The sequence below is a fragment of the Equus asinus genome, chromosome 10 (genome assembly GCF_041296235.1).
Source record: "Equus asinus isolate D_3611 breed Donkey chromosome 10, EquAss-T2T_v2, whole genome shotgun sequence".
Classification (NCBI taxonomy): Eukaryota; Metazoa; Chordata; class Mammalia; order Perissodactyla; family Equidae; genus Equus; species Equus asinus.
In genome coordinates this window covers 43931148-43955078 of record NC_091799.1, presented here as the reverse complement: position 1 = coordinate 43955078, position 23931 = coordinate 43931148, and the positions used below count along the sequence as shown (strand labels likewise).

The 23931-nt window shown below is 47.5% G+C and overlaps 1 protein-coding gene across 3 annotated transcripts in view; it reads right to left on the bottom strand.

Annotated features, from left to right (window-relative positions):
- GABBR2 (gamma-aminobutyric acid type B receptor subunit 2) overlaps positions 1-23931 on the bottom strand; it is a 331389-nt gene that overhangs the window by 191802 nt on the left and 115656 nt on the right. For all 3 annotated transcript variants that reach the window (XR_006533299.2, XM_014859716.3, XM_070519133.1), the window contains exon 3: positions 5755-5925. Coding sequence is in view for 2 of the 3 variants with exons in the window: in XM_014859716.3 (XP_014715202.3) it covers positions 5755-5925 (171 nt within the window). In the remaining variant the exon portion in view is untranslated. The remainder of the gene's footprint in view (positions 1-5754; positions 5926-23931) is intronic.

The window sequence follows — 23931 nt, the reverse complement described above, 5'->3', positions numbered from 1 at the left end:
CCACTCCTGCTCCAGCCTCCTCCAGGGGAGGAAGGTCGAGCCAGGTGAGGGGGAGGACATCCCGCAGAGAGAAGCCAGAGTGGAGGTGTGGCTGGACCAAAGAGGGAAATAACCGAAGTTGAGATAGAGGAGGAGGACACAGGGGACGGTGAAGGGTCTCTTGAGCCGTGCGAGGAGCTCATTCCTGCCCAGAGCAGCAGGGAAGGGCTGATGACTAATACGGTCGGCTCCTGGATTAGATACAAGCACGAGGTCCCCCGCCCTGCAGGAGTGTTCCCCGGGCTGCCTTCCATAACGATAAGTGGTTACTCTGGAGGAGGTGACCAGAGACCCCTTTGGTGGGGCAGATGGCGACCTGGCAGGCAGGGAAGGCTTCAAAGGGCAGGCAGGGCCGCAGAGGCCGAGAGGGCAGGGCTCTGACAGGAGGCTCTGCAGATGGTGCCCTTTTGGTCTCGGACACATCAAGGGCCTCGGTGGGTCCCGCCACTTGGGGGTGGCCTCTGGTATGGAAAGGTCAGCCTCAGAACCCCGAGATCACTGGGGACCAGCGACTGGGCAGGGAGTCTCTGTGCCTGCTTAGAGGGAGGGGAGCCGTACTCGTGGTGGATATGAAACCCAGCCTCACAGCCGGGCTCCTGAATGGCGGCCAGCCACGGGCTAGGGAACCAGATTCCAGATGACAGTAAGAATGACAGCCACGCCTCGCATGGTGCTCCTCACGAGCCAGGCCCTTCTCTTAGCACTGTAAGTTCCTGAACACATCTAACCCTCACCCTACCCTAAGAGTTAATACTATTATTAACCTCATTTTCAGGATGAAGAAACTGAGGCGCAAAGAGCCTAAGTAATACTCATGGCCACACCTCCGGGAATGGCAGAATTGGGGTCAGTGACTAAATCTCCCTAAACCCTCATCACAAATTCTGTGAGTGAGGAGGGCTCTTAGAGGTCAACTGGCCCAACTCCCTTATCTTACAGAAGGGGAAACTGAGGCCCAGAGAGACTGGGTAACTTGTCCAAGGGTCCTTAGCTGGCTAGTTGCATCACGAGTTGGGAACCAGAAGAATAACTTGGTGATGACAGTTTAGTAGACCATGGGGCCTGGAACAGCAGGGAGAGGCCCGAGTACCCTGTTGCCGTCTGCTGGTCCACCCAGGCCCCCACTCACTGCCTCCCTTCCGTGCCTGGAGTGACCACGTGGATGTCACTCGGCACTCTAGCCTCTCACTTTCTTGCCCCTAATTCCAGTGACCTCTACCTCCAACTGCTTTAGCTGTCCACACCCAGCCAGGGCCTGGCCCCTCCATCCGTCCTCCAGCTCTGACTACAGCCTCCCCTCCTTCCAGCTCCCTCACCCCCACACCCTCAAGCTTCTCAGAGACTGCCAGAGCTTCACTTCCTCCAAGCGCACAGGCCACCTGCCTGCCCAGCCCTCTCCATCCCAGGCCCCATGGATCCCCCTCTCAGCAGGACCCTCCATCTTCATCACTGCCCCCACCTTTGTCTTCCACCCGGTGGAGCCCCGGTGCTGGGTCAAGGCCATCGTCCGGCTCCTCCAGCCTGCTGCACCGTCACCAGGCCTGCTGAGGGCAGTCATGCCTCCATGGGGACCGGGGCCACTCTGAGCAGAGGGCTGCCACTATGAGAAGGTGTCATTTCTACCCTGATTGCTGAGCCAGTCGCGGAGCACATCAGCGTTGGCCACACACAAATCATCCGGAGGGCCTGCAAAGTTCCCTGCCGGGTCGTCTCATGAACTGTCCTCGGGGGTGGCCTGGGCATCAGGATTTTTAAAGCTCTCCAGGGGATTCTAAAATGTACCCTGTGCACACAGGGGACTACTACTCAGCTGTATAAGAAACAAAGCACTGATACACGCCACACGGACGAAACGCAAAAACACTGTGCCAAAAAGAAGCCAGACACAAAAAAGGACATGGGACATAATTCCACTGATAAGAAATTTCCAGAAAGGGCAAAACAAGAGCAAGCAGATGAACCTGGGGCTGGGGGTGGGGCTGGCTACAAAGGCGCACAGGAGGCCTTCAGAGTGATGGGAGTTCTAACACTGGACTGCGGCGATGGCTCCACAACCAGAGAAATTTACTAACAATAATGAAATGTACACTAACAATGAATGAATTGTACGGTATATAAATTATATCCCAATAAAGCTGTTAAAGTGGGGAAAAAAGGAAAAGTAAAAAAAAAAAAACAACCTAGGGTATTTCAATTATATTTTCTACTAAAAAAATATTTCCCCAGTGATTCTAATGAGCAGCCAGAGTTGAGAACCCAATGCAGGAGGCCAGACACCTACTGACCTGAGGCCATGTCTATTCCTCTCCGCCCTCCACAGCCTTCGGCATGTCGCAGGCCATGTTATTACGTTTTGAGTGAACGTATGTGCTGCACTCCTGGGTGTGTCCCCAGAACAGCGGTGCAGAGAATGTTCGTTTACTGAGCACCTGCCATGCACAGGTCTTCGTTTCCGTTTTCTCCTCTAGCCTTCTCACCTCCCAGTGCCTTTGAGGTGGGGTAAATATCCCCATTTACACGAGGGAAACCAGGACCTCACTGAGGGGAAGTGAACTGCCTGGGGCCACACAGCCACAGCGTGGCCAAGCTGAGCTTAGAGGTCAGCCCATCTGGTGCCAAGTCCTTCTTCTGTCGTCTCCTTTACAACTTTGATCCAGAGAGGGCAGGGCTGAGCCCACTCCAGCTTTTCCATCCCTGTGTTCCCGTGGACCCTTGCTTGTCCTAGCAGCAGCTCTGGATCTGATACATGCAAGTCAACGAGGTGAAGTGGATGGCTGGGGTCACACAGCCACTGCCTGGCACAGCTGGGCCTGGAGATGGCACAGCTGATCCAAGTCTGGAGCAGCTTCTGGGTTACCAGGCACCAGCCTTGAATCTCAGCCATGGGGGGCTCGAAGGAGCAACTGGTCCCAAGGTGGGCTGGCCCTCAGCCCTCCACCACTCAGTCCTAATGTAAGCAGCTCAGGGGACGAAGGTTTTCCCCCAGCCCCCTCCAACTCCAGGACTCCTTTCATTTGACATTCCTTCCAGTGCACCAGTGCGGAACAGAAGTGCTTGACGCTGCTGATCGACCAGTTTCATAAAAGGAATCCAGTTTCCTCTGCACTCCCGAAAGCTGTTAGCCCCTGGCGAGCTTCCAGGGCCTGCGCTCCAGCGACGCAGCCCAGACATCGCGAGAGGCACACTGAAGCCCTTGGGCACGGAGAGGAGTCAGCTGGGCTGAGAGACTTCAATCAAGAGGCATTCTTGCCAGCAGTGCCACCAAGCAAGATCCTGTCCCCAGAAAAGAGGTTTCCCACTGAGAAGCCCTGAAAGGCAGCCCAGGGCCCCGAGGCAGCTGTGCGGGAGATGTGGTACCCGACTGTCGATACCTGACTGGCGAGGATGGTGCAGCGGAGAAAACACCGGCCAACAGTCAGAGGGCGGGCTTCCAGCGTCGGCTGGGCTCCTCAGAGGCAGTGCCCTGGCAGGAGGCCAGCCACACTCTGCGAGCCTCAGTTTCCTCATCTGTAAGATGGGAACCATAGGCCCTCCCTACAGGGCAACTGGCTGTGAGAGTGGGGACCTATAAGCACCCAGCCAAGTCAGGGCTGGTCATTCATCCTCTGTAGACCAAGGCTTTCAGGTTTTCAAACCTCTGAGGCCACACGCAGGCAACTCCCATGTGACCACAGGAAGTGATGGAGGGAAAGAGGGAGCCATGGCAAGTCTGGACTGGGAGTCAGACACCAGGAGTCAGTCCTGACTTTTCTGTGAACAATCTTTTATGACTTCAGACCGAGGAACTCTGAAACCCTAACTTTGTTCCTTCCCCTCTCTGGGTCTCAGATTCCCCTTCTGTACAATGTGGAGGTTGGACGAGGGGTCTCAAGGGCCCTTCAGGCTCTGACAGCAAAGACACCACAGCAGAGTTCGCTGTTAATGGGGCCGCAGGACTGGCCCTCCCCACCCGCCCCATCAACCTGTGCGACACTCATCTTAGAACACTGGTTGCTGCTGTATAAAGGGCAATCTTCCCGCAAAAGCCTCTTCAGCGTTTGGCAATGAGTCACTCCCACCAGGGGTCAAGCGCCCTTTGTGCCTCTCCCTGGGGGCTGAGGGACAGAGGGGTGGGAAGATGAGGACCAGGCCTGCCTGGAAGAGCTCGCCTCGCTTGGATAACCACAGACGGTGGGGCCAAACACTTCAGCTTTTCAAGCACCTCTGAAAACATCCCTCTCTGCGTGAACTTCACAGTTTACAAAGCTCTTTCAAGTCCATGACTCATTTGATTTTGGCAAGAACCCTGCGGGAAAGGCATGGGAAGGGTTATTGTCCCCATTTTACAGGGGCGGAAACCACAGCTCAGAGAAGTGAGGCGATTTCTCCAAGGTCGCACAGCCAACGCATTGAATGGCCTCTCCTCCCCATAGGAGAGCCGGGGCAGAGCGGCAGGAAGGTGAGCTCAGAGCTGGAGTGGAACTGGGTGTGACTCCCAGCCCTGCTCTGGCCCGCCTTCCTTGCCACTGGCTCTGCTCTGCCCGGAGGGGCTCGTCCTCTGACTCCTCGCTCTGAGCTCCACAGCTGCCTCCACGTCGCCTCCCCACACGCTCACAGGTGTTTCCTCTTGGGCTGCTGCGCACACCTGGAATGTCTGGCCTTGTTGGGAGGCTCCAGGTGTCAAGCGCACACGTGGGAGGAGAGAGGAAAGTAGGAGCCATAAGGAGAGCAGGGCAAAAGACGAGACCATTTTGCACGCATCCGAGTGGGGAAAACTTTAAACATTTGGTAATATCCATTGTAGTAGGGATGTGTGGAAATGGACTTTTCAAATGCCATTGGTGGAACCAGAAATTAGGACAGCCTTTCTGGAGGTCAGTTTCTCTATTTTAAATGACCCAGTCATTCCACTTCCAGAAATCTACTACAAAGATGCACACTGAGGCAGGAAGGCGTTGGCTGTCATATCAAAAGGCTGCGAACACCCATGGGGGGCTGGTTCAAGAAATTACCATCTCTCCATCTGACAGAACACTGTGGCCCACTAATGAGAACGCGGCCAGTCAAAAGCTCTAAGACCTGTTGTAAATTGAAAAAAGCCAAATCTATAGTATGAAGTCATTTGGGTTTAAACAAATAAATTGAAAAAGCTCTGGGCACATGAACACTACGCTGAAAGCAGGGGTCATGGGAGAGAATGCGGGTAAAGCCTCCCTTTCACTTCTCTACTGTATAAATTTTGGCATTCTTTTTTACAAAAAAAACAAAAAACAAAAACCTGAAATCACCATGTATGATGTTTGTAAGCAATTAAAACAAACAAACAAACCCCACCCCATCCACGGGTACACTGGAGTCTGCGTTCCTAGCGCGGCTCCCCCCAGAACTCTCCTCGCAGCACAAGCGCTGCGGGCTCCACATCACGATTTTAGACGCTCACTGCAGCCTCGGCGACAACAAAGCTACAGGGCAGCGACAGGACAAGCCACACCGTTTAGCGGAAAGGGAGGGGTTCCCTCCTGAGCCATCCGCGGTGGAGGGTGTCGCCCGCCCCACGCACAGTCGAATTCCTCCGCCCCTAGCCCTATTTTGTCCATGGCAAAAGGGCTTTGCTCCTGCTAATAAAAGCAGGCTTCAGAGCCCCGCGACATTCCCCAGCCCCGATCAAGCCCGACAGCCCGGTGCCCGGAGACGCCCGCAGCCAGCAGGCGGGTGAGGACGGCCCCGGGGACACACCTCGGAGAACCTCTGCACGTCCTGCGTCAGCGTGCCCACTCGCTTCCAGCGGTAGTGTTTCAGCAGCTTCAGGATGGCGGGGTTCACCGCGTTGTCCGACGGCACCGTCCGAAAGAAATAAGGGTACTTTTTCTTATCAGCCAGGACAGGTGTGGTCGCAGCAAACGAGAGCTGGAAAACAGAAGAGAGACACGCTTTCACTGGCGGGCCGCACGGCTGAGCCCTGGGTCCTTCCGAGCGGAAGAGAGACCTTCAGTTCTGACTCGGGGCAGAAACACACGGGGCAAGGTGTTTTTTTAAGGCTTTTCATCGTAAAAAGTAATATGTTATAATTGAAGAGAAGGATTTAAAAAAATGCACAAGGAGAAAGAGGGAAAAAATGGGCCAACAATGTACCCCTCCCCAAAGAACCACTATTAATGTTGTATTCTATTTCTGGTTCTTTGTGCACAGCAATTTTTTTAAAAAAGGTTCTTGAGATCATTCTACATACACAATTGAACTGTTCCGCCCCCCCACAAGCGTTCAACCATCCTGTTAAAAACTCCTTGTAAGCATTTTAATAGCTGCATAATATTCCAGAATATGAACATATCATAATTTACTGAATCATCTCTAATTTGGGGGCATTTAGACTGTTTCTAATTTGTCATTATTGTCATATTCGTCCACAAGCATCCTTGTGCACAGCATTTTTTTTCTCTCTGTTTCAGGCTATTTCTGTAGGATAGTCTGTGATAGAAAATTTCCCAGATAAAGGATGTGAGCTTTTAAAAACTTGAGAATTATTTCCAAAAAGGATTGTATCAATTTATACACCCACTAGCCAGGTATAATTAGAGGGCCAAGTTCACCACATTTTTGTCAACAGAGGGAAATAAAACATTTTCCTATCTAATTTCATAATGATTTATCACTGAAAACCTGAGTCATATTGCATTGGTTATGTTTGATGTGGAACCCTTTCCACGCGGTTGTTAACCAGCAGTCCGTCCTGTTTTAGAAATTGCTTTCTCATGCCTTTTGTTGATTTTTGAGTGGGATTCTGATGCTTCTCTTGCTGAGTTTAATGAAGACGTCTACATGGATGGCGTTCAAACGCAGGCCATCACCGCTGCCGCCAACACCCCAGATGGTTTGCTCTTATATTTTGTGTGTGTGTATTTTAATTTACACTCAGTAGTCAAATCTGTCCATCTTTCCCTTCATCATTTCCTCTTTTTCTTTTAAGTGCCAGTGAGTTGTTAAATTGAATTCGAATTATCTGCCCTACAAGGCCCAGCTTAAATGTCACCTCTTCCATGACATTTCCTCTGATCTCTGCTCTCCCTTCCCCTCAGCCTTGTCCCCAGAAAGAGGTTAGCACACTTTTTGATCTTTGCAGTGTGATGGTGGGAAAACAGTAGCCTGTAGTTCTAATTTGCATTTACCTTATTCTGAGCGAGTTTGAGCACCTCTTCCTAGGTTTAAGAGCCATCTGCAGTTTCTCTCTGGAAACTGTTCACGTGCTTTGCCTGTTTTCCAATTTGACTTGTAGCCTTTTTTATCACTTGGTAGAAGTGGTCTTGATATTAAGGAAATTAGCCCTTTGTAATATAAATTGCTAATTTTTCCCCTAGTTTGTACTTTTTCTTTTGATGTTTCTTATAGTGTATTTTGCCATAGAGAAGATTTTTTTTAATGTGGTTGAATTTATCAATTTTTTTCTCTTATGTCTTCAAGGTTTTGTGTCATATTTAGAAAGGCCTTTCCCACTCTGAGGTTATAAAAGGATCCCTCTGTGGTTTCTTCTCATCTGTCTGTCATTCCCGCCCCCCCCCCCTCCGTTCCTCTCTCCCTCCCTCCCTTCATTCTTTCTTTCCTTCCTTCTTTTGTTTCATTTAAATCTTTGATGCAGAGAGCGCATGGCTGAAGGAAGCTCACTCTTTGCTGCCACCAGCTTTTTCCCCAAACCCTTGCTGTCCCTGTAGCAACTAAAGATCTAACACATCCCAGAGTCCAGTTTCAGCATCCAGGGAAGTACCATCCTGGTACCCGCAGGCCCCTGCTAAGGAGGCTCTGCTGCCTCTCCTGTCACCTGAGAAAACACTCCTTCTTTCCCCCCAAGACTTTGGGAGAGCGGGGCAGTGGCAGTCTTGTCCCTTTTCCTGGTCTGGCTCATAAGGGAGACAGCCTGCGTCCATCAGCAGCCTCAGCAGGTCCCATCTGTAATAGTTGAACACACAGTAGCCCGTCAGCTGTCACCTGAAGCTAGAAAGCACCTATAGGATCCAATTTCTAAGATCCCCACAGAGACAGGGACGTCATCCCAAGTCTGGTAAAGGTCACCGGTAGAATGGCTGTTAAACAAAATTCTGGGTAGAATAAGGACCAAAGGGAAGAACCTACAGAGAGCAAAATCTCAGCTGGACACAGTGAGGAACCCTCACATTCAGAGTTGTCCACCCGTGGAAGGCCTGCATCAGAAGTAGTGAGATCCCTGTGTCTGGAGGTGTGCAAATGGAGGCTGGACCGTGACCTAACAAGAACACAGAGTGGCTTCAAGGTGACTGTGAACTCCCCGAAAACTGTACGAAGAAGCTTGTGTGGGCGTCTCTGTGCATACAGACGTACATTTTTCCAAAAAAGGATCCATGGCTTCGTCAGATCCATCAGGCCACACGAGGTCGGCACGCCTGCCTGCAGGTGAGATTCAGGCCCCACAGTGAGCGCAAGAAATAGACGCTCCTGACAGTCCCCTCCACCTAGTGTCCGTGATCCTTCTTGCAGGATGAAAGCAACACTTCAAGCCTCCTCCAGTCCCCAGTGCAAGAAGGAGCTGTTAGACATGTCGGGAGCAACTATTTCAGGGCTCGGGATGCACATGTGCCATCGCATCCCCCCAAATGCTTATCTAATACAATTTGGAAAATATTAGTCTTCTGATGTGCTTTCTGAGTCACACTCTGGTTCATACTTTCCGTTATTGCCCCATTAGTCCCAGGTCCACAATTAACTGCTGCCCGAACAACCTCATATGTTTGCCCTGTAGGTAATTACGGTGGTCACTGTTCAGTGAATAAATGGCCCATTGTGTTTACAACGGGCTTGGAGTACAATATATGCCTTGGGGCTAAATCATCTTGGGTACAAAATATTAACTGGCAGTGGCCTTTTCAGCATCATTTGAGGTCATGCACGCTTTGATTAGATTGCGTTGCTTGGCTGTTCCTCTGGCTTTAGCCTCCTAAAACTTTCTTTCCTGGGCAAGGACTGCAGGGGCCTCGTGGCGCTGCTGAACTGGAGGAACCTGAGAAAGCATCTCGCTCTGGGCTTCTCCACCCCGGCTGCACACTAGAGTCACTTGGGGAGATTTTTAAAAATATTGTTGACTAGGTCCCACTCCAAACCAATGGAATCAGGATCTCTGGGCATCGAGCCCAGGCATCAGTATTATTTAAAAACTTTCCAGGTGATTATAATGCCCAGTGAGGTTCAGAACCACTAACACAGTTGAACACCCCTAGTTCTGAATAAGCAGACTGAGGCCCAGAAATGGGGAGGTATCGAGATAGCCGCCATAGCCAACAGGAGGTAGAGGCAGGCCTCGAATCAGGTCCAGAGGGCTCTAACACCACTGCTCTTTCTCCCCTTGACCACTGCCCACCTGCCTCCTACGTGCGTGCCAGGCCTTGCTCCCCAGCACCATCACTCAGCATCTGGGGACACCAGGCCTGTAGCATTAGTACCCTAAGTGGAAGACCCAACCCATCTGGGCTCTCCTGCCTTATTTCGCACAACCAAGTTCATTTCTAAACAGACTGTGTTTGAGGCTCCAACTTAATCCCTAACCAAGAATTTATTTCAAAGAATATGTTTAAATTTATTTTATGGTTTTGCTATCATTTCCAGTTTTATTGCATTGTTTGAGAATTTGGCATGTACAGTGCCTGCTTTTGGAATTTATTGAGATTTTCCTTGTGGCCTATCATACAATAAATTTTTGTAAAAAGTCACATGGTGGCTGGAAAAGAAGATGCAGTCTCAAGTTGTAAGCTAGAAAATTCTTTATCAGACTTCTTATGCCTAAGAGATATAATCAAACTAATTACATTATAATCATGTGCTTTGTATTTCTGTTTACTCGATCTATCAAAGCTTGAGGGGTTAAATTTTTCTCTATCCTCTCTGACAATTTCTCCATGTATTTCAAGGGTTTTTGCTTTATATGCTTTGGTTTTATGTTATTTTGAGCATAAATGTTCATTAGAATTATATCTTTCTTTTTCAGCAATGTATACCTAGCGTATATAATTTCAGCAATGTATTCCTTGCCCAGTGCAAATAGCGGGCACTTAACAGATAATCATTGAGTGAATTGAGGATTAAAACATTTATCAAGGTAAAATAAACCCCTTTGTCATTTTATTTCTGTTCATTTTATATCTTGCTTGATAGCAATATTGAATTAATTTCTTGCTCGATATTAATATTGAAACCTGTACTTTATTTTTGCTTGAAATTGCCTGCCACAGCTCTGATCCTCCTTTTATTTGTCTTCTATTAAGATTGTCTTTAAGTACATTTCTTGAAAAGAGCACATGAATGGATTTTAAAATGTATGTGCTCGTTGCTGTAATAAATACTTGGTTTTCCATTTCTCGTCTTTTTGGCAGTCTTACTCTTTTTTTAATGCTTCCTTTCTCTTGCCTTTGGTACTCAGACTAATTATCTACTCTTCTCCATTCTGGATATATTAATCTTGCTTCTTGTCTCAACATGCTGGAGTAGCTTTAGATTCTGAAGGGCAAGTGGCCAAAAACTTGCTAACCCTCTGCTGCCTTGACACATGGTAGAATTTAGCTGGGTATAAAATTCTTGGGCTAACACTTTTCCCCTTTGAAACTACAAAGTGATGCAGAGGAGAAATCTGGGGCTAATTTGATTGTTGTTCACTTTTAGGTGTCTGGTTGTCTCTGCCTGGATGCCTGAAGAATTTTTTTCTTTATTCTTAGAATTCGAAAAACTTGCCAAGATAGATCTGGGTGTGGCACCCACTCCCACTATATATTTATATAGTATTATATATAATATTATATTTATTTTATTCATATATATTCTTGTCTCCCCTCCCGAATGCTTGATTTTCTGTGTGTTGTCTTTTCATTCTCCAATTCCATATCTGTCATATTTTCTTCCATGCTTTCATCTCTTGGTCCTTCTCCTCTGCATTCCACAAGAGCATCTCAATCTATTCCGTCTCTTTTATTATAGGGCATGTGCATATCCAGTTTCACTAATGTCTGGTAAGGTGGCGGGATCACCCATAGTCCCAGCAGCAGGGCACAAGGCTTCTCATTTCTGCACACCCTGGCCAGTATTTGGTATTACCTGACTTTCTCCTTTTTGCTAATCTTTCAGGGATGAGGTGGCAGCCCTTGACTGCAATGAGGTTGAGTAGCTGCACATTAACAAGTTAGTCATTCATGTTCTTTGTTCTGTGAGTTTGCTGATTGGCTTTTCAGCAGCCTCGATTTGAAGCTTTATTGTCCCTGACATGTTTTTATTATGTTATTGACATTTTCAGTTTCCTAGGAATTTCTTATGATCACATCCCTTTTCGTCCCATCCTCTTATCTCAGGCTATTTCATAGAGACCATGTTTTTTCTGCATATGATTGAGAATGGCCAACGTCCTTCCAAAATTTTCTTCTTTACTCCACAGTAGATCATTTTCAGAGGTGGTCTCTTCCTCTGCTTCTTCTGGGTGGTATGCACTTTGATTATATTTGCAGTACTTTTCAAAGGCTCAGTATTAGGTGTTTTCAATGTATTCATCCTCAAAAGCAAGGCAGGTCTTTTCAGACATGGTTTATCAAAAGACACAATATGTGGATTGCCCTTGGCCCTGTTTCCTGTCTATGTACATTATAATTGAACATTTTTCTCAGAAAACTAGAAAACAGTATTTGAGTGCAGTTTTTGGTGTCCACTAGACTCTCACCTTATGCTGTTCTACATTAACGAGGTGACATCTTTACCCTTAGTACCTGATACTCCAGAGCAACACAGTACATTAAATTCCCATCATGCACTGCTGCCAAGGATTGTCTTTCTTGCTCATTGAACTTTACTTGCAAGGTTTCTGCTTCCCAGAATGCAGTGCACTCCTAGTGTCCTCCTGTCCTCTTCCTATCCAGCTCTTTTTAGGAATTTGTAGCTCTGAATTTAGAAATATAGACAAGAATGAAGAGAAAAAAGCATCTTGGTTGCTTCAAAGATCAGCACCTGTGAATAGAGGTGTAGCTGTCCAGTTTTCTGATTGGTAAGGCCCTGGGTCTCTAACTCAGTCTATGGGGAGAGAGGGAAAGCCCACCCATTGTTTTTCAGGACAATTGTTATTTTATGAGGCAAGGTTTGAAGCGCCAGGAGGCAAAGTTTAGTAGGATTTTATCAATCCAGTTCCATATCCTTTATAATCAATGACGCTTCCAAACATCTAGAAGGTCAGTGAGTCTCAGAGCCCCGTGGCTCTCTGAAGTAAGAATTACCGTCCGTTTTACAGCCGAAGAAACGATGGCCCAGAAAGGTGGCGCAGCTGTGCAAGGTTGGCATGGAAATACAGAGCTGGCCTTTCACCTCGTGTGCAGTTCTTCAGCCAGCTCTGAGTTGTCCGTCCCGGGTGAGACGGGGCAATGGTCCAGGGCTGGTTCCTTCCTCCGAGACCCAGCAGCACAGGAGAAGACAGCTTATTCGAAGGCTCCCAGAGTCTCTCGAACAGCAAGTTCCCATGGCGGGCCTGTGAGATTCTGGGGGCCACACCCTTAACCGGCAGAGTGGGTTGGGAAAAGAGCCATCAGCACCGCTCTGTGGAAGCTCCAGCCTGCCATGGAGTCCTTTGTGAGTTCAGGGTCTGCATTCTGAACCGCGACTAGCTGTAACATTAAGCGCCCACATGCCGAGAGAAGTGGAGAGCTGAGGCCACCACAAGGCCACCCTGGGGACCTGGGAAACCAGGCTTAACCCTGGCTCTGTGACTGCGAGAACAAGGGAAAATCAGTTCTTCAGGGCGTCTGCTTTTCTCATCTCTGAAAATGATGGATTGGACTACAGATTCCAAAGGTTCCTTGTAACTGTGCAATTCTATGCTTCCCTCTCTAACCATCAAGGAAAATGATTAAGGAGTTTGTTAGTTTTGTGTGGGTGTGTTTCATTTGATCTGATTTATTCAGATAATTGCCGCTGTGTCTCAGTTCTCTCTGCAGATACTATAAGCCTAGATGAGAAATGTAAATACACCTCCCAACTGGAGGATCTTTATTAAATTCCAAGCCACTGATGAATTCTTGCCGAAATGCAATTCATTCTTTACCTGGTTTGGGGCCCCTGAGTTTAACTTTTCTGCAGAAATAAACCATTTTTCAGATGGAAAGTACAACCAAGAGCGGCCCTAGGTGCTAAATCCTAGGTGAGAAACTCGGGCCAGATGCAATGGGGGGAGAAAACGATCGAGGCTTGCTCTTTTCTCTGCTCAGTTTAATCTTTTTCCACGGGTTTGCCGACTGTTTCTGTAATTAAATGAGGGAGGCATTTGTCATCGAGGGTTCCTTTCAGCTGAGATGAATGGAACACAACTTTCTCAGGAAACTGCTGACAAAACCCTGTTTGTGGCCAGTGCCAGGACGTGTACAAAGGCGCGGGGCTGTGTGCGTTGGGAACTCGGGTCCGCGGCAGGTCTGTGCCAGGTCACCGCTGCGCCCAAGCCCAGAGAGAAACTGACACAAAGCACCCCAACAGAGACGCCCGTGAGCTTAGTGTGATGGGGGGGCAGCTGCAAAGCACTGCTCTACTCAACGAGGGAAAATGAATGCTGGCGCTCGGGGGCGTCCTGGAAACCCCGTTCCCACCAAGGCCTGCTGGGCAGCGGGCAGAGACTCGCTCTGAGGTTTGCCACCTCTTTAGTAAGAGAGAGCCCAGCTGGAAGCACCCGGGGAACCACAGCTTCTCCTTCCTTTCGTTGGGTTTAGTTGTCACCACGCAGAGGCGCACAGCAGCTCCGCTGCGGCACATTCTGATGAGAACTCAAAACAATTTGTGAGGGAGGAAAAGGAGGCATTACTGTCTTTGTTCCTCAGGGAGAAACTGAGGCTCAGGGAGGTACAGTGACAGGCCTGAGGGTGACACGGCCCGGGGCTCAGCCCGGCTCAGTTGGCGGTGGTGGGAGAGAAGGGAAGGGGATTTGATGCTCTGACTCCTCAAAGTTGCTGCATAACGAGCGCCTACCGTGGGGCAAGCATTGCACAAAGAGCCCAGCATCCCCTTTCCGTCTAGTGCAAAACCACCATGGGACGCAGACACTTGTGATCTGCGTTTTTCAGATGAGGAGACTGACGCTCAGAGAGGTTACGTCACTGACACTTGGTCACACAGCAAGCAACAGGACGAGCAGGGAGAGGAACTTCCCAAGCCTTTGCTCATTCCACAGAGTGCTGTGCTGCTTTGCTGTAACTCATTTCCGGAACACATTCACAGCTTTAGTGTAACTTTGATCTTCACAAACATGATATAGGTCGAGTAGACTTTATCACTCTCACTTTATAGACGAGGAAACTGAGATTCAGAGGGGTTAAGGGACTCGCTCAAAGTCACGTTAGCAAGCAGCCAGGCTAGGGCTTGAGTGTGGGACTTGAGCAGTTCTCGCTCCAGGACCCAAGGCTGCTGCTTAGGGAGGCAGCGGGCACAAGACGGGAAAGGAGCTGGGGCAAGTTCGAAGAAGGGAGAAGAACAAATAAGACTCACTTAAAAGGAAAAACAATAACGCTGACTCAGTGGCTTATCGTGCTTCTGATTCCCTAAGATGGTCCAATTCAATTACAGGAAACAAAACGCAGGGGTAGATTTGATTTTTTATTTAAGAGAAAATTCTTCACATCTCTTTTTAAACTTTTATATGAAATATAAACTACATATATAAGTGTATGAAATATATATGTTCAGCTTAGGAGTAATAAGAAAATCAATATCCAACTGCCTATCACCTGGTTTAAGAAATAGTTTTCATTTATTTGCAGATATGAAACTAAAGTAATTTAATTTTTTACTCTTTAAGATACAGCTTTTTGCTATGTGGCATTCTGTGATTTTTATTTCCTTCACTCCCTCTTCAGCATTTCTATCATTATTTTATGGAAAGAAGATTGGAAAACGACTATTACTTCCTCAAAACCTTTTTTCTTTTTTTAAGTAAAAAACGGGAGTCAAATAGAGAAACAGTAAAACAAAGCCAGCGCTGGGAAAGCGGTGTGGCCCAGAGGGTGAGAATTCGGGGTTTCAGCCTGGACGCCTGGGTCCGAGTGCCAGCCCATGCTCGCTGTGCGGGGGGAGGGACGCACCCCGGCTCGGGGCTACTGCGAGGACGGGAACAGCAGGGCGCCCACTCAACGCGTGCTAACGTTCAATCACAACTCCAGACTCAGAAGCACGAGAACTGGATGGTATGTCTTACCTCGACACAAGGCCTCCTGGCTTACAAAGCCCTTCCCCCAGTGACGCCTCGACCCCGAGGATGGCAGAGCGGCGAAGAGTGCACCCATTTCACAGACGAGAAGCCTCAGCGAGTGAGGGGTTTGCTCCCTGTGCCGTGGCCACCACCAGGCAGACACATCGTTCTAACCAGGCCTTGTAAATGCTAATCTCGCGATTTTAGAAAGGCTTGTTAATTTAAAAAAATAACAATGGTTATATTGCTTTCTAATTGTGTACAATTAGACTGTACGTCTTCAATTATTTCTTAAACTTCTGGTACAATGTTCCATTTTCCCTCGCAGCCGTGCAGGTGACAAACGCAGGAAATTAACAAATTACACCCAAAAGCTCTGGTGTCCTCGGCTCCCTTGCACTTTGCTTTCAGCTGACATCTTTAGGGGTAAGAAGTGCTCTCGTGTGATCACAGCTGTGAAGCCAACCGCCTTTTAATTACCACCCTGCAAAAATCGTGTCTCCTCATGTCAATTTAGCACCTCTAATTAGTCGATAGGTTGAAATCACATCGTTGGGGGAAAGGTGTGTCGGGGCCAGCTTGACGCTTGCAGTGGAAGAGGACTCAGCACTTCTGTCTCTGGATCCTCCCATCACTTCAGGGCCAGCTCCTACTCATCCGTCCAGGCCTGCTCATAGCCCCCTCCTCCAGGGAGCCCTCCCTGCTGTCCCTCAGTTCTCTGAGTACTGTTTCTTCCCCTTGCTGTGGGCAGGCTGGATCTCAGGGACATCAGGGCTCCAAAGGAAGGGGTTGCCTTAGGTTCAGTTCACCCCTGTGAACCACACCTCCCATAACCAAAGAAGGGAACAGCAGGCGCTGGGTGCCAGACCTCCGAGATTTGCTTCACAGTCAGTCCTGGGAAAATTAAGGAAGTTGAATCAAAATAAAAGATTCAAGGTGCTTTCCAAGAATGTGAAGTTTGCTTCAATAGGCAGAGGAGGTCCTCCTGGACCAGTAGGGCTGGGGCTGGGGGCACAAGGAAATGAGCACGGATATGTGGTATGGAACACAGAGACCCAGCTCCTCTGCGGATCAGCTGCACATCCTCCAGCAATCCATTAGCCGTGTTTCCTCACCTGGCAAATGGCACGAGTAAGTCCTGTCCTAACTCTCCAAGGCTCTTAAAAAAAGCCGAGAACTTGGATGTCAGTGTTTTACAGGAAGTCAGTCCTTGTGCTAATGGGAGACGAGGGGTACAGCACCCCCTGGCCTGCTCGCCCCTCACCTTTCCTACTGCTCCAGCCTCCTGCCTCCTGGAGCATGCCAGGCTCGCTCTCATTCCCCTTCAGAGGAGCTTTCCTGAACAGCTCCCCCACTCCAGCCGAGGCTCAGGGCACCTGCCCCGCCCACCCCATCAGACCTCATCACACTGGGTGGTAATTGCGTCCTTCCTTCCCTCAGTAGGACTGTGAGATAATAAGCTCTCAAGCTGTCATATAAGAAGCACTCAAACATTTGCTGAATAAATGAATGCATGACTGGATGCAAAGGGAGCAGACTGACTGTGGGCCCCAGAGGGACAGCTGGGATCAATGGATGACGGTTCCAGGGAGGCCACTGTGGATCAATGTGAAGAAGAAATATTCAATAATAAGGTATTCGAGAATGAGCGAAAACCTTGCAAAGTACTGAGTTCCACATCACGGGAGGTATTCAAGGAGATGCTTAAGGATCATCTAACAGGGTCATGGAGGGGATTCCCAAACCGACAGGGAGTTTGCTTTAGTCAGTGTGTGTCTTATATACACGGCTGGTGGCATGCTCCATGCTTTTAGGCGAGCCCCAGATTCATGTTTTATTTCTTAATAGGTATGTTTTGTCTTTATTTACTTTTATACTATCTTCTTAGTAAATAACAATGATTTTCCATTCATGGTATTTAAATAAAAGGATGAGTCAATTTAAAGGAAACTACTAAATAAGTTAATACAGGTGGTATTCAGATTTGGCAAAATCACGAAAGTGATATGCAGATGCTGAAGTCTGGCAAACCCAGGACTGCAGGTTCATTCAGGAGCCTTATGAGAAGATAGGGCCTCAGAAATAAACCGACTCAAATCTCCATCACTTTCCATTAAATTAAGTCATAACTTTAATTTAAACAACATAGAATGAGCTAGACTCTTATCTGGGCACTGGAGAATGGGCACTCTCAGAAGTATGAAAGAGAGGTTGAATCTCTCAAATCAAAGAAATTAATTACATAGAAAAAAAGAGAAATAGGAGAAGTAGAAATGGTCTAAGTAAGAGGGTTGCCCTACTTAGCAATATTTGGGACATACTTGTACCAAAAAATTATTCTTTATCTATCTGAAATTCAGATTTAACTAGGCGTCCTGTATCTGGTGACCCAAAGTAACTATCCAAGCCGAGAGGGTAAATAAGCTTGAGCCAAGTGATATCATTAATGGGCTGACAGTGGCTATGGAGAGAGGTGGGTTTAAATCAGTGAAGAGCGTGTGGTGATCAATTAGTTATGTCTGCAACGAGCACAGGAGATGGAAGAATGGGGCCAATGTTATTCATTTATCTGCCATCCTGGGCTTGTCCAACTCCTCATTTTAGACACGGAGGATCAGGGAAGACAAGGGACTTGCCCAGGCTCACAGCCCAAGTGCACAGTTGGGCTGGGCTAAACTCATTGCTGCTCTATGCTGCCTGCTGGGAATCAGAGCCGAATGTTACCAAGGCCACGATGACGTAATTAGAGACCACTCTCAGCCAGCATGGCCACCCACATCTGCTGCCAGCACGCGCCCAGCCAAACGCTCCACCTGGTCAGTTTATCATCAGGACCACATCTGAATGCCCTCGAAAAACGCCAAAGACATGAAACAAAACCCATGTGCACTGAGAGCTCTGTCGAAGGAGACGTCACTGTGGCAGAGGGCACTCAGGGGTCTGAACCACCGTGCTCGTGGTGTGGCGTCTCCGGGGCTCTTGCTGGTACAACCGTACATTGGACTCTTGGTAGAAACTAAAACCAAGTCTGCTTTATTCCAAAGCAGATATTTCACTTACTGTTTATTGAGTCAAATGGAACTGAACTCAATTTGGGTTTTCTTTTTCATCTTTCTGTTGGCCCCTCCACTTTCTGGGCCCAGGTTTCCTTATTGTTAAAATAAAGAGACCGCACTAGGTGGCTTTTTATTTCAGCTCTAAAATTTCACGATTGAGAATTCTATGTTCAATTTACAAACCAAGGAGAAATTCTTCTTTCTTTGGGTGAGAAAATGAAAAATGCTGGACTAGAGACAACATCGCCAGCAGGGTTTAAGCCAGCCTCTCTCACAAAGAGAATGATGTACTCTAGTCATTTTATGTCTCCATTCGGATATCAGCCTTTCACACTCTTCCTAGTCAAGTTCATTCATTAGCGTTCTCATTCATCAATAAAGATTTATTTTCTAGAAAAATTACAGATGCATTTTCCCCTTGACCTAGAAATCCCGCTTCTAGGAATTCGTCTCCAGTTGTCGCTGGCACAAATATGACACGTGATCAAGGTTGTTCCGACAGGATTGGAAACAACCCAAGTGTCCATCCGTAGGGGACTGACTGCATCCTCACAAAGAAGTGCCATAAAGCGCAGCTGTAAAAAGAGTAAGACATGTTTTTATGCCGTGATAAAACAGGGAGCTCCGGGAAAATCAAGTGAAAAAAGCACGGTTCAGAATAGCATCTATGGTATGCGCCCTTTTGCAGAAGAGAAAAGAAGAGGAATAAACACACACACAGACATTTATGCATATTTGCACTCTGAAACACTGGGAGATAACGAATACAAATGGTTATCTATAGGGGTGGCATGAGACGGACAGAGGGAAGCTGGATCGTATCCAAGAATTCTCTATTTGTTGTCCAGTTTTGACTATAGTATCATATAAAAGTTGTATATATTTTAAAAATAAAATTAATCAACAAAATGAAAAAAATCGATCCCTAAAAACTGAAAACAAAGGCACTTAAGAGTATATCAAGTTGCTAACGGAGAACAATCTGCAAAGGGACTTCTGGACACATCTTTGCTGTCCAACTAACGGGCGTGTAGTCCCCGCCAGACACGCACATTCATAGCTTTTTACTGTGAGAATATTCAAACCAACAAAAAAGTTGAAAGAACAGTACAATGAACACCATATACCTTTCACCCTTTTTCATTTTCCACCGCTCTCCTCTCTCTATAAATACACACACAGCCACGCATCGCTTAATGACAGGGATGCGTTCTGAGAAATGTGTCATCAGGCAATCTTGCTGTGTGTGAAGGTGATAGAGCGGACTTACACACACCTCCATGGTATGGCCTACTACGTACCCAGGTTGAATGGTGCTAATCTTACGGGACCACCGTCGTACATGTGGTCCATTGTTGACCAAAATGTCGTTATGTGGCCCATGACTGTATACATATATATATATATATGTACACACACACACACATGCACACACATACACACAACTTTATTTTTAATGCATTTGAAATTATCTTATAGACATTTTGACATTTTGCCCCTGAGCAGTGCCGGCTGCATCTCTTAAGAACGATATTCCCCTCTCTCATTACAGTGTCGTTATCACACTTCCAAGCATGAGCAGTAATTTAGTATCATCCACATGATAGGCCACCTTCAGTCTTCTTCAATCTCCCAGAAATTCTCTTTACAGTTTTTTTTAGACTTGCCAGATCATGTAATAGTTTTATTTTTAATCTTTTGAGCAAACTCCATGCTGTTTTTCTTTTTTTTAATTGAGTTCATAATAGTTTACATCAATGTGAGATTTCACTTGTCCATTATTTCTTGATCGTGACCACATAAGTGCTCCCTTCACCCCCTGTCCCCGCCCCCCTACCCTCTTCCCCTGGTAACCACTGAACTGTTCTCTTTGTCCATGTGTTTGTTCATATTCTCCATATGAGTGAAATCATCTGGTGTCTGTCTTTCTCAGTCTGGCTTATTTCACTTAGCATAATTCCCTCCAGGTCCATCCATGTTGTTGCAAATGGGACGATTTTGTCTTTTTTATGGCTGAGTAGTATTCCATTGTATATATACCACATCTTCTTTATCCAATCATCGGATGATGGGCACTCGGGTTGTTTCCATCCCTTTAAATTTTTAAAATTCAGAATCCAATCAACATTCATACCTTGTATTTAGTTGTCATATTTTTCTAGTCTCTTTCCACCTAGAACAGTCTCCTGACTTTCTGTTGTTGTTTTTATTGTTTTCCACAATATTAACTTTTTTGAAGAATCCAGGCCAGGTGACATGTAGAATGTTCTATCTTTGTCTGAGTATTTCCTCATGGTCAGATTAAAGCTTAAACATTTTTGTTTAAAAATTACATTTTCTAGCTCAGGCCAGGAGGGGGCAGGAGGAAGGAAAGAAAGAGTCAAAAAAGGGCATGCTCTCTTGTAGACAAGGATGCCAGCTTAAGTGTAGAAGGAAAACTAGAATTAGAAAATGATGATTTTGCAACCCTCAGCGACTCAGGCAAGGGCCGTCAATCGATGCTGAAACCAGTGGGTAAAAGACTGCGGGGGAGCAGGATATTGACAGGGTCCCAAAGTCTCACCCCACAGATTACTTAATAACTGCTGAGGGGAAAAGGTATCTTTACAATGAATCTAGCAGACACCACCTTAACCAAGAGATCAGATTTAGCATCATCAAGACTAGTGCCACCGTGGGCTCCCGACTCCAGCACTGGCAAGAACACAGTAAAAAAGCAGCGCTCTTGCCAAAGCCGTTTGACCTGCGCCTAGTTGTGAAGAAACAGTCAAACACCTCCAGAGTGGGGATTTATGGGACATTTTATAGAACAACTGGCTTGGGCTTTTAAAAACGGTCCATGTCTTGAAAACCAAAAAAAAAAAAACCCCAAAAAGTAGGAGGAATGTTCTAGATTAAAGGAGACTAAGCACATGACAACACATCCATTGCTGCCTGACTGGATCTTTGATCCCCTCCCCCACACCCCAAACAAATGGCAATAAGGACATTTTTTAGACAATCGGGGAAATTTGAATATGGACCGTATATGAGGTAATATTATTGTATTACTGTTAATTTTTTAGGTGTGATAACTACATTACGGTGATGTAAAAGGATATAATTGTTCTAGGAGATTCATGACGATATTTTTAGGGGTGAAGTGTCATTAGGTCTGCAAACCATTGTCAAGAGCCTCAACGAAAAATGAGTGTGCGAGGCGGAGGGCAGTGGGGAGAGACGGAGGGGAAAACAAAGAGGGCAAAACGTAAACCACCAGCGAATTGAGGTAAAGGGTATGTGATGGTCATTGTGCTTTCTTTTAACTATTTTTTGCAGATTTGAAACTTCTGAAAATTAGAAATTGGAAGAAAATTTGGAGGAAAGGTATAGAAACATCAACAGAGCAGCAAAAACATTGCATTAAAAAATAATGTCTGCAACTGATTGGAAAATGGTCCATCTAATGCATTTTTAAAGATCCATGAATTCATAATGCTATTTGCATAAAAGGGAGAGGTTGAGAGAGAAAGAACCCCAAAACAAAACACAAACAGAGATCGCGGGAGGTCCTCCCAGATTCCAGGACATCCGCTGGGTTCTAGGCCTCCACCTGCCAACAGGAGACGCGGTCCCAGCCCTACGAGGGAGCTGATGACTATCGGGCAGGCTCGACTCTGAGCGGGGACTCGAACCTGCACTGAGGCTGCAGGGCAGGGAGAGGCGAGTGCTATGGATGTGTCTCTCCGACGCAGAGGCCTGGCTGGAAAGGCTTCCCAGAGAATGGGTGTTGAAACTGAGAACTGAGTCAAGATCCCTTCTTGCTAGTGTGAAGCGCTGGGTTGGGCCAGAGCTGCTCTGCTGGGCTGAGGGTCTGCACACCGTTCCTCCAGCAATGGGCGTGGAGTCTGAAGACATTCAGCACGAGAAGGGAGCCATTCCCTGCTACACCCAAGGCCACACGCCCTCTCAGCAGTAACCAGGACAGTGCTCTCTAACGGCTTGTGTGGGAACTTGGAGAAAACTCTACTTATATTGGCATTTGGGCACAATGTCTAAATCGTCATCTAATCTAGGATTGTTTTTCTCAAGTTGAGCGCTTCCCACTTCATAAGACTCAATCTCTGCATCATGGAAATAATAAATTATTTAATCTTCTTTGTAAACAGATTCAAGGCAAAAGCCTTCTGTATAATTCAAAACTGACGTAGGCTATGCTCTATTAAAAAAATCCAACCCATTCATTATAAAACCACCAGAGTAGAACTCTAAGTACTAGATGTTTGAAATACTTAGCATAGTTATTGATTTTCACCAAAAACCAGTCCATCTATTTTCTGAGTTCAAAGGAATCATTTATTTTTTATACATAACAAGTTACTGGATGAGTGATAAGTTTAAAGGTGGTGTGTGTGCATGAGTGTGTGCCTTGCGTGTGTTCGGGTCATGAATGATTCACAGGGAGAATATGGGCCTGCCACGAGAGGCTCAGGCCAGACTGGGCGGTCAGCTCCTGCCAAGGAGAGTGGGGGAGGGGCCCCAGAGACATGGAAGGGCATCCAGGGCCCCGGAGACCCCAGCCTACACCCTGAGGTCTGCCCCTAGCAGGAAGCAGGGCAGTCTCTGCTCACCTTGCATCTTATTCGCCTCATTCTGGAAACAGGCCAACCGGGATGAGGCCGGCTCCGCTCTTCCCACAGTAGTGCCCCAAGGATTAAAGGAGATCATGTGAGAGGCAGGACCCCAAGCACTTGCCAGCACGGACTCTGGAGCCACCTAGTCCTGGCAATCCCTTGGCAAGACACTCAACCTCTCTGTGCCTCAGTTTCCTCATCTGGGAAATGAGGAGAATAACAGCACCCAGTTAACAGGGCTGGAGTGTGGAGTAAGTGAGCTAATTTATGCACAGTGCTTACAACCCTGCGTGGCCCACGGCAAAGACCGGAGAAGCGGAAGCCAGTAGTTGATTTTGTAACAGATGTGCCATCCAGATGTGTCTGTTCACGATTTGTGAGCACCTACTCAGTGCCAGGTCCTGTGTGAGGCCCTTGGGGTCCAGCCAAGGCTCAGACCAGACAGGACAGCCCTGGAGGAGTCCACAGGGTGCTGGGTAACACCGAATCCTCACCAGAGAAGTGCGACATATTGAAGAGAGGGCAAAAAGAAAAGGAGCGAAGAAAATACCAAGGAAGGGGGTGGGCACCTCCTCCAGCGGGGAACAGGCTGGGGAAGATAGGGAGGAGGAGGGAACGCTTGAACTAAACATCAGAAAACACAGAGGACCCAGCCAGGTGACGCGGGGGACCAGAGAGGGCATGTAGCAGTGGGAACAGCATGGGAGAGCAGGCTTGAGTCCTCAGCCCGGGGGGAACAGACTAGATGGGCACCTCACAGAAATACTGGCACCATAGCTCTGCCACTACTTGCAGTGTCACCTTACAACCTTGACCTCTCTGGGGTCACGTCCTTCACCTGTTGAGTGGAGAGGTCTTCACCCGGAGAGCTCTGGTGGAGACTGCGTGTGTAAGTGGTAAGTGGCTAGGAAAAGTGAAGGGGACCAGGCCCTGATCCATGACGCCCTAGGGGAGGGAATCATTTGCAGGGCCCAGGTGGGAAGACAGCAGGTTTAAGGCAGGTGCTGAAGGCTTTGAGCCAGAGGAAATA